The following is a 14,305-nucleotide window of genomic DNA, read 5'->3' as shown; positions in this document are numbered from 1 at the left end:
TCTGTTATCTCTCACCCCTTGTATGAACAGTTTCATGTTTCTTCCACCATTACTCACTCAATTCTGTTAAAGCTCTCAATAATGTTCTCATTAAGGTATCCTGTCTCTTGCAAAGTCTCACTGTTGAGATTTTTTTTACATCAAAGGACATACTTTAGACCCAAAATACACAACTAGACTGAAACTGATGAGAAGCAGTTCAAGAAGAGTCATCCCAGTTATTCTCTTATCTCCCAGAATAAGATCTTACTGATTTAAAAAAAAAAAAATATATCTTTCAATACTACCTAGAAAACCTAAAGGTTCTGCAGTGTAGTTTTCATAGTTGTAAGCTCTGTTTATATAGAGCAGAAATACTTGTTTCACCTGTCACTTTACTGGTCACTCACACCTACCATAAATAAAAAGCAATCCAAGTAATATCACCTTTGTGCAACAAAATAAATGTTTTTATTTACTCTTCATATCCTGCTCATCAGAAATACACAAAGATTAATTGAAATGCCACAATATACTAAAAATAAAATTAAACCATACCAAACCAAAATTGTGAAAAGCTTGATTTTTGTGTAATTGCTGTCAGTTTAAAAGGTGGTTTCTACCTTTCTTCTAGTGCCTACCTACTTTATCTCATAGCACTGAAGGCTTGTATAGAATTACCTGAAGGGGCTCCAACCCAAGCCAGACCAAGGACTCCATCATCAAAATCACGGTCCGTAAACACATAGGCCAAGCAGTAATCATCATGGTTCTGTTCTGAGTTCAATTCCAGAAACTTTTCCACACCAATGTTAGGAAACCTAAAGGGATTGGAAGAGTCCTTCTCATCTGTGGTCGTGTTAATCTAAAAGGAAATTGAAACAAACTGTAAGACAGGATTCATTTCAACTTGCACATGCCAGATAAGAGGCTCACTGTTGTCAGTACCTTGCTATAAAGATGTGTAAAATTTAAAAGCCTTGACTGTAAATTACCACCCCAATAATTGGAAAACAAAGCACTACAATAAATGAAGAGTTGCATTTGTGTAGTAAATCCCATTCTCTTATTTCCTTCTCCTTTTTTTCCATGAGTACCCAAAAACTTGTATTTATCCTCCTAAATTATCACTTTTACAAGGAAGTCCCTAACTGGATAGCCATTCTCTATTTTAGCATTAAAGTTATTGGAGAATTGCAATAATATCTATTCATCACACAACAATGGTGCTGAAACAAAGGAAGTTGATTCCTATAGAAAAACTGACCACAGCTTAATAACAGCAGGAGTGGGCTTTTGACAATAATCACTAAAAGCAAATCAAATGAATGGTTTAGGGCACCATTTCCTGCAGAGACACTTCTGCTAAAGAACAGTCATAAAACAATAAATGGGTACAAGTGAACAGAGCAGCACATTTGAAGAACACAGCCTCCCAGCAGCATCAGTGAAGCTGAAATCCTCTCCAGCCCAACTTACTCGGATTCGTTTCACCATGAAGCTGATGTTACGGATCCCTGAAAAATCTGTTGACTGGTAAATGGTGTCAATTGCTTTAACATGGCTGGAAATCTGTCAAAAACAAAAGTACTACAGTTCAGAGATCCATGCACTACACTACAGCTTATCTTAACAGCAATAGCTGCAATGCCTACAATCCTACAATATGGGATATTGTGCTGTGGGAACTTCTATGAGGCTTTTGAATTAAATCAGGGCCTGCAATGGAAATAAATCACTACCTGCATCATCACCATGCCAGATACCACCAAAGGATTTTGCCATTTGATTTTTATTAACACAATTCTATCCACTTTCAGATAGCTGGTTGTGATACTCCTTTATTCACTGCTTTGGTATGACAGCAGTGTATTTAAATTGTATTCAAAGCACTGTACTTCTTTTTCAGGAAAAAAATTTACTTGTTACAGATTTAGTCTTTCATTTCTAGTAGAACACAAATGTGGAAAAACTAATCATTTACCTTTTCTAAGAGCACACAAATGCTAACTCACTAAAAAGCTAAAGGTGACTAAAAGGTGACTTCAGAGCTTTGAAAAATACTACTTGAATTGCCTACATACAGTGTGATAAATAGTAAAATTCAGATCTGCAAGTGGCAGTGAAACTTCAGACTTCAGTAGAAGTATGTTAAAATGCTAGATATATTTTTAGCAAATAATATCAACCCTTTTCTCAGTTAAAAGTATATTGGCAAATGAAAAGCATCTGCCTTTAGCTGCCACTGCTTTTTTTACCATCCACTCTATCAGATACTACAGGAATAGATCTCAGCATTATTAGCTCACAGTGTTTTGAGCTAGAATTTCAAAGGGAATCCTATGCAAGTGTTAAAACAGAGGCTTGGCAGGCTGTCAAAAGGACATAACTCCTCAGGAAATATTCTTTTTCTGAGTAAGAACTGAGAACAGTCAGACTGCAAGTCCTGCTCAGAGGTGCTAAACAAATCACAGCTGCCATTAAAGAGGCACAAGTGCCCAGGACTTTTGTCACAGAAACAGCATCTTTTCAGCAAAATAAAAAATGCTGTTTCAATTATGTCAAGACCACTTTAACAAAGGAAACAAGCCATTAGAAAGTAAATAAGCAAAAAGATAAGCTACATTAAAATTTATCAGGACTACCCAAAGAAAAAGCAGGCAATTTAAAACAGAGGGGTTGGAAATACCTGTGCAATCACAGCTTCTCTGGTTCCATAATGCTTGTAGAATAAATGATCAGTCTGGATATACAGCTGGCACGTGTTTTTTTCAGCCTGAGTGGCACGCTTTTTTCTCGAAAGCTGTGGATCATCCTTCTGAGGCTCCTCAACAGGCTTCTACATATGCACAGGGAAGAAACACATTAATTTTGTAGTTCCACATGCTGCACTAGATTACCTAAAAATAACAGTGGTTCTAAACATACTCCACTAATACAAATAGATTTTCATTCTTTTTCTTTAACTTGTAAAGTTTGATGAATCTTGAATTAAGTACATTATGCTTAGTTTTCAAATACTTTGAATGTAATCTTAGCAAAAACTCTCTCTGCACTTCATTTTATTTTACAAAAGGCAGTCAATGTTACATAGATGTTTTTTATTCATGTGATCTTTGGAATTTTTCTTCTTTATAATACTTTTCTAAGATAAACAAACAGTACGTTAGGAAAAAAATCAGCACTGGTGATTAACTTAACTGTACTTAACTGTAGGTACTTAACTGTACCTTCCCTAACACCAGTTATTTCAAACTGTTATTACCTTAGTCAGCTACCTCAGCAAACAGAAATGTTTAAGCACTTCAGCATGGAACAAATGGGGCACTGAACAAGAAGCTAAAGGAACACTGGTTAGGCAGAGTGGTATCTGGTAGTGATACCTTAAGTTTTAGTTTTCCTATTTTCCAGATTCTGTACTGCATTAGTATGTAACTCTGAATTCATAAAAAGTGCTAGCAAGTTCTCTTCACAGTTCAGTGAGACAAAACCCCGAGAACCAGGGACAGCATTGCAGCTTTGGGCCCAAAAAGTGCAAACAACACCAAATTGTGGAGAGCAAACTGAGAGGATGGGACTTCATAACCTGAAGCGGTAACTGGACAATTAACCCCAGTATGGAAATGGACTTATAAAAGTGTGAAAACTCATGACTCAGAGTCCATCTTGGGTAGAGCTACAGCCCAGCTCTTGCACTGCCCAAGGTGTACCCTTTAAAGGCCTTTTAGCAAATCCCTGCTTCATTCCTGTAACACTGTCTGGCCTCAGTTCCAGGCAGCCTCTCTCAAGGCAGCAGCAGCACCCTGGCCCTACAGCACTCACTGCCTGCTGGCCCCTCTCTCTCCCTCTCCATGAAGTTTTACAAGCACATTTCTGGGAAAGCATGCTATTGTTACCAATGCTGAAAAGGGCATTAATGTTGATAATTTCTAGAGTCACAACATAAATAAACTAAGTTGCTGACGTTATTTAACCTATTGCATCATTTTCTGGGTATATATTTAGCTGACACCACAAAATTATGCCAAGAATTGGTACAGCTCAGAACACAACAAAGTCTAAAAGAAACTCAGTAACCTGCTGTTGGAAAAAAAGTATTTTGTGACATGTGGTGCAAACCTGAGTGCAGACCCACTGTGGGACTCCACTCAGGTACATAGGTTCCTGCCACAGGACACTTACCTCTCACAGCAGCCAACCTGTAATGTCCTGTAATCCCCACAAGCTTACAGGGTTTGTTAGGAAGACCCTCCCACCAACATCACTTAATTTTCCACTGAAAGCACTCAGATATCCCAAGTATGTTTTATTACCATAACTAGAAAATCTAGAAGTTATTACTCTTTAGAACCAATGTATTACTTGGAGATCAAGGGATCTTGAAACTCTTCCTTCTCAATTGCAATCAAGTATATTCCTCATTTCAAGCTTGATTTCCACATCCATCTGAAATTCTAACTGTTGAAAAATTTGAGATCACTTAGGATTCATTAAGACTGTAAGTAGCACATCTGGGCTACAGAAGCAATGAGAAAAAGAATTTAGAAAAATTATGTTGAAAAGAAACCTCCAGCAATAATTTAAGTATCTCACAATGTGGAGGGATGATAGCTCACCAAAAGTAAAAGAGACAACATACAAGAAATAGGAAGTTATCACACTAAGTACTAATCAACATAATTCATTAGCCTTTATTGTACCTCTGTTGTTGGTTCTTCTATACCAGTCATCTGGTACTTCTGCATTCTTTCAAATACTGAATGATCTGCACAACCTCCTTGTGGTCCATATTTATGTGGATATTCTAAAAAGAGGAAGCCCAGGTTGAGTTTTCAAATTCCAAGTACAAGTCCAAAATATGGCTGCATCAGTGCAACTTACTCAGCTGGTGTCCAATACTGTGCATGTGGTTTGAGGGAAGCATAAAAAGATGCAAGGTCTATGCAGTTTTTTTTTTAATTAAACACTTCTACTAAGACATTCTTAGTTTTACAAACAGAACAAAACTGACATTTGCTTCTTAACATTATTGTCTCAGGCAGCACAAGAAAATATTATGAGCAGTGCCTATCATAAGAACAAGAGCTTTTATTTACACATCTGTACCAAATTACTTCAGCTAAAAGCAGCCTTCAAAAGATAACATCACAATGGAAAGTTATTAGATATCAAGTATACTAAAGACTGCTTGGGTAAGAGAAAATGTTTGGTAAACAAATAAAAAAAAAACTTGCCAACATTCTAACAGGATTTTATTATTATATTCATCTTCCACTGATTTTTTGGAAGTTTTCACTTTATGCTACTTAACTACCAAGACATAAGAAGGGAAATGCTAATGGATAGAACCATGGCTTAGTTAACTACTAGATGTTAGTTAAACAAGCTGGAGATCCAAACTAGTGAGAATATTCCACAATCACCTGTTTATCAAGGCTGACTCTTGCAACAGTTGCCAGTGCAGATCTCACTGCACAAGGGAATGTGTTTCAGACACACCTGCTCAGCTTTTACTGACAGTACCTACTGCAGATTTGTAACCTGTATTTGCAGAAGCTTCCTCTGGAGATGAGAAATACTGAATACTTCTCCCTTTGATTTCTTTGCAGATTCAACCCCATCATAAATTGGTGCCCAAGTAAGAAATAATGGAATACAGATCTGAATAATTAACAAGTCAGTTTCTGTAGGGCAAACCAGTTTTAGCACCATCTCAGAGTGTCACTTTTGTCAGAAATCTACAAACTTTACCAAGGTTTGTTGTGTTTTGGGATTTTTTGGTTGATTCATTTGTCTTTTTATTTCTGTTTGGTATGGGGGGTATTTATTTTTTAAAGAGTAGAAATCCGAATTCACAGAGTAAATAGAACATATATATGAAGAGTAGAATTGTAAAGCCTGGGCACCAAGGACCTGATGCCCACATTCTATGCATTTCAGGTGATTTTGCCCTGGGCTAGCTCTAGTCTGGGCTGTGGAGTCAAGGCTTGGCAGTAGCTGGAGCACAGCAGATGTGCTCCCTTAGAGTGTAGGCTCTGGATGGTTTCATCTGACAGCTGTCTCTATTTATCTTTGACTTGGTTTCTTACAGTCATACTGCAAGATCCTACTAAACTATTTCAATATACAGCTTACCTTGTAAATTTATTTCACGACTTTCTACGTATTGGTTTCCCTCATTTCAGTTTCCACCACCACACAAATACCATTTTTGAACTGCTATCTCATCACATTCTCCCAGCACAATTAGCCCTAGCACAGTCAGAAGAATGGAGAGAAAAATATGCTCTTACTGCAAGTCACCTCACACAATTTGCTCCAGCATGGTAGTGGAATGCTGATTTGGCTACAACCACTATTAAACAAAAAGCACCACTTTTGGAGTCACCTTCTACTTTTGGGGATCCTGTTTAATATCATTAAATTGGAGCTATGAGCAAAGGACTGTAGATATGATCCTTCCCTTCTCCATCTCCACCACCCTTTTTTCCTCCCTCTATAGTATAAAAAATTCTACTCTATTTATTCTAATGTAAATTTTCATCACCAAGGACCTGACTGCACAGCACCAAGAGTTTATCTCTGCAACAAGAGCAGGTTACCCAGGGGCACAGCAATGGCCCATCCTGCCTTTCCCCCACACACTGCCCCTGCAGAAAACCACTGTACCCTGAAAGAAACTCCTGCAGGAGCCCCACTCTGAAGCATTATGACAACCGTCAGAACAGGACTGGAAATAAATGCTCTCAGCTTATTACACAAAATGATCTCTCTTTTCTTTCTATCTTGTTTCCCAAAGATGTTAGGAAATCCCTTAACACATTTTTTATACTGACTGCCTGCAATTCAAATATTTCTCACTTCAAAAGTAATAATCTAGTAAAAATCACTTTAAAGCCATGACGGTTAAAATTACAAAAAAATGAACACAAAACAGTCTGTAATAGCAATTGCCAAGATTTTGCATGTGCTGGAAAAGACAAATCCCCCAGAGGCAGATTTGAATCCACCCTACTAATCACAGAGACAGGTAATACAGGATAGTTCACTTTGGAACCATTTCTAACTTCCAGGGAAAGTTGCATATGAAGTTTTTATTTGCTAAATGCTCAACTACCTCCAAATTGTGAAGGCACCATTCCCTTGTCATCTTTTGAGACTTCCTATTTCCACCATCCCCTGCAGCAGTTCCAGTTTTAAATACCTGAAGCTAAGCAAGAACTGCATGGTGCCAGATGACTTGGCCAGTTTTGACCCACAAGACACAAGTCTGTCCATGCTGTTGAGAAGCTTTCCAATGCTCTGAGATGTGCCAGCTCTCTGTGCAGCCCTCTGCCAGCTCTTTGGGATTGAGAGCTTCTTAGCCCATCCCTACCACAACCCTGAGAAGTGAAAAGGAAAAATCCTGCTTTCACCATTAAATGATTGCTTACACTGAATGCAGAGTTGAGAAAACAGGAACATTTTCCAACAGAGCTACTGTAGAAGTTAATAACAGGTTCAATCTTCTAACTAGAAGAAATTATTAGGCAAAAAATTTGCCAACTTTTTCTTTTCCAGTACTGTCCACTTTCAGGTTTTGTACATCCTGGCAGAATGTTAAGAAATAATAAAGAGTAAAAAAAAATAATGAATCTAAAAACCACCTGCAAAATCTTGTTATTTCATACCTTCTGACTACAATGTCTTATTCTAACTAGATGGCAGATGATTTTTAATGATATATACTCCAGATGCTCAAAATAAGATTTTTTTCCTTTTGTACTACCTACCTTCCACAAACACATTCCTGAACATTTGGTTCTTCTTCTAATTATGAGCTAATAGTATGATCTGTTAAGCATTTAGGTTAACCACTTAATAATTACTGAATTTAGGCATCTTGGGCAAGGATGACATCAAACTTCCATTACAAATGATGAAAACCCAATTCTTTAACAGCCATAGAAATGTGCCCAATACTTGCAAAAGCCATAATGGCAGAATAAAACTCAAATATAAGCAGACACAAAAAAAAAATATCCTTATTACAGATTTCATTTGCAGCACTCTGTGATGCTGTGCTCCCATGACAACTGTCATCACAATGTGATGAAAAAGAAACCAGGTTCTCATTAATCACACAGTTTGCAATGGTCAGTCTTATTCGGCAGATAGGGCTTTGCAAAATTACAAATACTTCACTTTCTGTTCTTAGTTGTATGCCCCTTCCAAGTGACCATGTTAATTTTCTGGAAGGTCTGAAGAGGATTTTACTGTAAACTGTTGATCTGAAGAAATAATGATTTTCTATTTTACAGTATGAACTCAGGGATACACTTTAAGCAAATATGATTTTAATAAAGTAAATATATCCTCATCCTTAAAGAAATGTTTCCTAAATATCTCAATGTAAACAGCAATTTGCATCTTTCTAACTGTAAATTATAAAACAGTTTGATCAAGACTGGTTTAGAAACTAAAATCATTCAACTTGTGTTTCAAGTCATGAATAGAAGGCTGCCTTCCACTGGTCACCAGATCCACTGTAACAGACAAAAGCTGCCTTATAAAGTTGACAATATAATCCCCATTTACAAAACAACTTTTGTTTAACTACTGAAAAAGAACTCATTGAGATGCTAATCATATGTTGCATTGTGGTTTTTGAAAAGCACTAAAAGCATATTGTTTCAAAAGGCTGAAACATGGGTGAGCAAAAAAATACCCAAATTAAAGCAAAGATGACTTTTTCCCTCAGTCTCTCCAAGTCAGAAATGTGACCATTTTTGTTGCTTTTGTCCTACATAAGATAGTGGGACAGTTTGACTCTGTTTCATGCGAGCTAGCTTTAGATTAGAGCAGTAACAACAAATTGACAAATCTACTACAAAGCTTAGCTTTTCTGAGTTGGTGGAGCTTTTTGGAGCTGCAGTTCAATGCAAAAATAGGTCTCATGAAAGACAAGAGTAATTTAGCTTCCAAAGCACTCTTCAGAAAGAGACAGAAGCAGTTGTATACTCCAGATATTTCAGACAACAGAAATCCTAGAGGCATCTATGATCCTAATGACTGAAGTGATTCTATACAATCAGAACACAGGCACATCAGACTGCCCTGGCAGCAGCCAAGAGGAGTGATGTGTTTTTAAATAGTGCTGCTTAGACTCTGCTCCAGGATGGGCTATTTTCAACCCTGCTGAGCAAGCAGCAATGTTCACTCACTTGGTGACTTGGAAGCCATACTGTAGTGCTGTTTTCATGTGCCTCACCAGAATAGATTTAGACCCTCCCCTCTGACAATCTGATTTTGTTTCTAATTGATGGTTTTGATGCACTAGATTCAAGAAGAAAAATGAAGTAAACCATTCCCATACCTGAATAATTAAAAACATCCCAGCATACCCTGCTCCCATTCACTTTATAAGACATTAGTAAGAACCAATTTCAACATAACTTTCTCCAGCTCCCAAAGCAATCCATTTACTCTTCCAACAGAGCTCACTCCTACAAAACAGCAATAGTAACTTTCATAAAATCAATTTATCTGCTTCTTTAAGGCAGTTCTATTTCTGTTAGTATTCAATAACAGTGAAGAGTATTTTTAGTCACTCACTATTTACAGCATAAGGAACTGGGACATGAGAATCTTCTTACTTGTCTCAGCCTTTGAAAACTGGGCACATCACTGCCTTATGTTGCTCACTTTCCTCCTCCCCCTCTTTTCAACAACAGAGTTAGTTAATAAAATCCTTTATGAAGCTGACAGTGACTTATTTACACAAAGTCCTACATAAGTGGAAGTCCAACATTTCACTATCAAACAGTGAGCTGCTCATAAGACCTGCAAGATGCAACACAAAACTTAGAAGTATGTGTGAATTATTCACAGAAATGTTATGAAAGATGTATCTTACAGTTCCACACCAGACTTGTAACTTTTGTAACTTTTTATTACTTTTCCCTCACTACTTTCCTGCTACAGCAGTAAGGCCAGTAATACTCCAACTGCAGCTAAGAGGGAAAACTAAAATTGCCCTCTCCCCTTTGAACTGATTCCCCCAGCTGAACTGACCAACAATGCTCTGCAGAGATGAAAATGTAGCTCATGCTGCAGCTTCTCTATGAGAATCAAAAATATGGAATGTTATCCCATAAAATTATTCTTAAGCATGAGTCTTGTAAGCACCAGGAAAATATACACTTAGTCAGAAAACAAATACTGTTCACAAATCCAGTAAATGCTTTCGTTCACAAGCTCTTTAAAATTATGGAAATTCTATTTGCTTTTGGGTTTGTAATCATATTTACAGAATGAGATAACAGGAATGACAAACATATTTGCCAGCTCACAGCAATTTTAATATACTCAGAGACAGCACACATACTGCCACTGAAAGTAAAATACAAAAATCCCACCCAAATTTGCTGAGTTTTTAGTGGAGAAAGATCATTTCTCTTCACTGCATTCACACAAGAGAAGTAATCAAGGAGACCAATATGCAATAACCCTGTTTTTTGCACTGGATTACAGCACTGAGAAAATTATAATAATCAAAGTCAAATCACAATCAGAAATTTTCCTCATCTAACTTCCTATTCTTTGACACTTCTTTTCACAATGTAGTATCATTATGACATACTATGAAAATGGTTTATACATATATCATTAACAGAGTGGTTCAAGTAATTTCTAGTGACCTAATCCAAGCCTCCTCACCCAATTCCAAATGAGATTTCAAACCCAAGTCTTCTAGGGTTTGCACAGTGGCCTGATGGGACATATTTTTAAATGAAGTTATGGTTTAAATAGATTTTTAAGCAAGACTGACATCCTGAAGTTAGCTGGAAAGACACTTTGTTAGCTTCAATAACCAAAAGTTAAGTCTTAAACTGACTCTGCTAACATTTACCTTTGATACCTCCTTGATCCTTGAAGGATTCAAACTTGGAATCACAACTTTATTGGAGTACTTTTGAGGTTCAATATAGCTTAAGCATCAAACAAAACTGATTTGTATTATATCTGAAGACTGATCATACATAAACAGGCAGGTAAAGTGCAGGAGAACTCTGGTGGATCAGTTCTGAAGACACAGAAGTATTTCATGGTACTTTTTCATCCTTCTGAGCATTTGAAACTGAAGCCAGATTCTGGGGCTATACTTGTCAAATTAAATTCTCTGTACCCTTCCATCAGCTATTGTGTAAAATGGGACATACTGGGTGCCACCACCTTTTCTTAAGAGCTCTCTGAATGCACATGTGAGAGACACAGGCAGGGGAAGCTTTTATTTCACACTAATGTCACCCTCATGAGATGTATGTCATCATTGAGTGACTTGAACTTTAATTATCTTTTATTTTATTCCAGATCACATGGAAGAGCAATCAGTATAGATCTTTTTAAGAAGGTGTTTCAAACAAACATGTATCCATGGGGTAGGAAATGTACTGCCTGCCCACTAAAGCCTGACTGCTAAGGATTTCTTAAAATGGCAGAATAAAGGCTGACTTTGGTTTGCCATAAATCTCTCTCACACCTTAACTGTATATGAATCACTTGAGAACAGCATGATTTACAGTGTCATACACAAGCCAAAGTCTCATTTAATGCTTACAAATGGCATACAGGTTTTGACATTTAATAAAAAAAGTATTTTATCTGTAGCACAAAATGGAAGTACTCACTGATATCATCTTCATGATAAATGACAGAGTGGAATGGTAGGTTTCTGTCCTTTATGTATCTCTCTGCTGGCTCAATATAAAAGGTCCCACTGTGAGTCTGGATGAATCCTTCAAATTTTCCATCAATAACAGACCCATGAGTAAAACTTCCCTGCTCACCTGTTAAGGGACAAAGTGTATTAGCTTTTTTATACCCTTCAAAAATCCTTTGTAAGACTAAGATTATCCATCACTAAGACAAACAGTTACAGCAAAATCACAGTCACTAAGTTCAGAAGCTTCCCAATCAGGTGCATAAATGAAATGTTTAAAAACCATATACGGCAGAATTCAACTCTGTGTTTTAAAGCTGGTACCTACACAGCATGTAATTCTACAGTCAAATCCTGTCCTTACACATCCCTTCATACAATTAGCAATAATAAACAATAAAACAGAGCATACACAGAACTTTGAAAACTTTCAAAGAAGGACTTCCCTATATTCAAGACATCTATTGTTCTCTTCAAGCATAATCCTCTTAAAACTGTAGCTAGGTTTAAATCTGCATAGAATGAATTTGTATTTGAAACAGTTACAATCAGGGAAAGTACAACTGCCAAAGTTTAATCACTGACTGCTACAACATGCAGCAGCCCTTCCCATATAAAGGATGAAAGATTACTCTGCAAAAACAATACTTATACTCTCCCCCATTGAGGAAAATTCAGAATCACACTATCAAAAAGCCTTCTGTCCTACTCAAAATAAGTGGCAAGTTGGTCTGCCTAGATGCATATGAAGCCCTGTGTTTTTACTTTTCAAAGCTGAAAATGCTCACTTCAAGACTGCAGACCATGGCTTAGAAATACCTTCAGGAAAACCAAACAAACAGTACAAAGAGGGGCAGAGTAAATCTTAGTCCATTTCTTCTTTCCATCTGCTTTTAATTCTGTAATTCTTCTTAATTTTTAGTCAATTTTATCCTTTGTATTTACTAAAATCAGATATATTACCCTTAGTGATAGTAACTCTATATTTCTTTTCCTCCTTTAAACTAAAAATGGCACCTGATTTCTTTTTTCTTCAATATATACAACTTTTCTATCTTTTTTTTAATGCATCAGACTTCTGTGAAGAGTATGTTTATAAACAGATTTGAAATTCAAGTTTTATGGGTATGAAAATTATTAGATAAAATACTCATTTAAGCGTGACTCCTATAAAAGCAGATGGGAGCTCAAATATGATAGATGCACCATTAAAGTTTAACAATAATTTAATAATACTGATACTAATTTTCTCCACATTAGAAAATTCCTGTTTAAAACTGCTGCACTTTCATCCATTTTAAAGTGCTATACTTACCATAAATGTGTCCAGTGTAAATGTGGGAGGTATCATAATCAATGACTTGGTTCGATATTTCTACTTTAAAGTCATCACTAAAAAGAGATGTATCTCTCTTCATTCGAAGGTTGAATTGTCTAAAATGAATAAAACAAGATAGTAAATTGGCTTTGAGCTTCAGCTACAACAGCACTAAATAAAGTACTTCAAAAGGACATTTTTGTGCAAACAATCTGCAGACCTTGTAAAATGTATTTGTAGAAAATGCTTTTACTGATTTAGATCTGAGCCTAGAAGGATTTTTAAAGCAAGATTCTTTACCTGCTTTCTATATAAGTAGCTAAGTTTACAAGATTTAAGCCAAAAAACACATTACACTTAAACACTTAATTGTAAAGTGCTGACTTGGACTACACACTAGTTCCCAGTCCTTCAGAAGACACTCGAGTAGTTTAGGAAAAATGCAACTACTTTACTTTACAGCACTGTGAAGCAGAACAGATAATAATAGCTTTCACTTATTTTACTTTTATTGATGACACCTAAGATTTAAATAACTTAAATGAAATGTAGGTGAGTTAATCAATGTTTCAACTGAAACTCAAAAAACAAGATGGTCAACAACATCTAATAAATATACTCAAACTGTTAGAGTTACATGAACAATTACAGAAACAGCTCTGTTCATTAAATGATTGGGTCAGTTACAACCCTACATACTTTAATGCAAATCCTACTGCCAATCTTTATATCAAACAGCTTCTTTGTATGGCAACAGCAGTAGCATTCAAGCAACATAACTAGAGTGTTTTAAAATACCTGACACTATATGAATTCATACCTGTGACAACCATTAGCTTGTTTAGAATTTCATTTGGTATTCTATTAAATTTTGTACAAACATTTGTGCAAATACAGATCACGAAGTTATTGAAACTTCAGCCATTCCAATTTTAGTCTTGATTTTCTTCCTTTATTTTCCTTCTCTGCACAATGAAGAAATTGAAGGAATATTATAGTTATGTCACCAATTTGTTACACAGAAAGTAACTCTGGTAAGTTGAGTAACCATGCCCAGCAGAGCGGACCTTCACAGTGAAATTTAGTATCCAAGTATGCAACCAACAAAATGACCCAGGCAATTAAAAGCCATAGTGTAAAGCTGATTAAATCTAGTTACTTTTTACTAATGAGTGAAGCATACACAAAGTGCATCTTCAGTTTCCACCTGCACATTAAATATGACACCATAGTTATAAGTATTTTGAAACATTAAGATGCAAACTTCAAGATCAAAAAAAGTCTTGCCTACACTTGGAGCCTGGGAA

At 36.4% G+C, this 14,305-nt stretch overlaps 1 protein-coding gene across 1 annotated transcript in view; it reads right to left on the bottom strand.

Moving 5' to 3' along the window:
- ADAM10 (ADAM metallopeptidase domain 10) overlaps positions 1-14,305 on the bottom strand; it is a 42,342-nt gene that overhangs the window by 9,174 nt on the left and 18,863 nt on the right. The window contains exons 3-8 of the mRNA XM_058033611.1: positions 12,996-13,114; positions 11,649-11,807; positions 4,680-4,783; positions 2,669-2,818; positions 1,459-1,551; positions 661-844 (exon numbers count right to left, since the gene is read on the bottom strand). Coding sequence (XP_057889594.1) covers positions 661-844; positions 1,459-1,551; positions 2,669-2,818; positions 4,680-4,783; positions 11,649-11,807; positions 12,996-13,114 — 809 coding nt within the window. The remainder of the gene's footprint in view (positions 1-660; positions 845-1,458; positions 1,552-2,668; positions 2,819-4,679; positions 4,784-11,648; positions 11,808-12,995; positions 13,115-14,305) is intronic.

Source organism: Melospiza georgiana, chromosome 13 (assembly GCF_028018845.1).
Source record: "Melospiza georgiana isolate bMelGeo1 chromosome 13, bMelGeo1.pri, whole genome shotgun sequence".
Lineage (NCBI taxonomy): Eukaryota > Metazoa > Chordata > Aves > Passeriformes > Passerellidae > Melospiza > Melospiza georgiana.
This window is presented reverse-complemented; position numbering and strand designations above follow the sequence as displayed.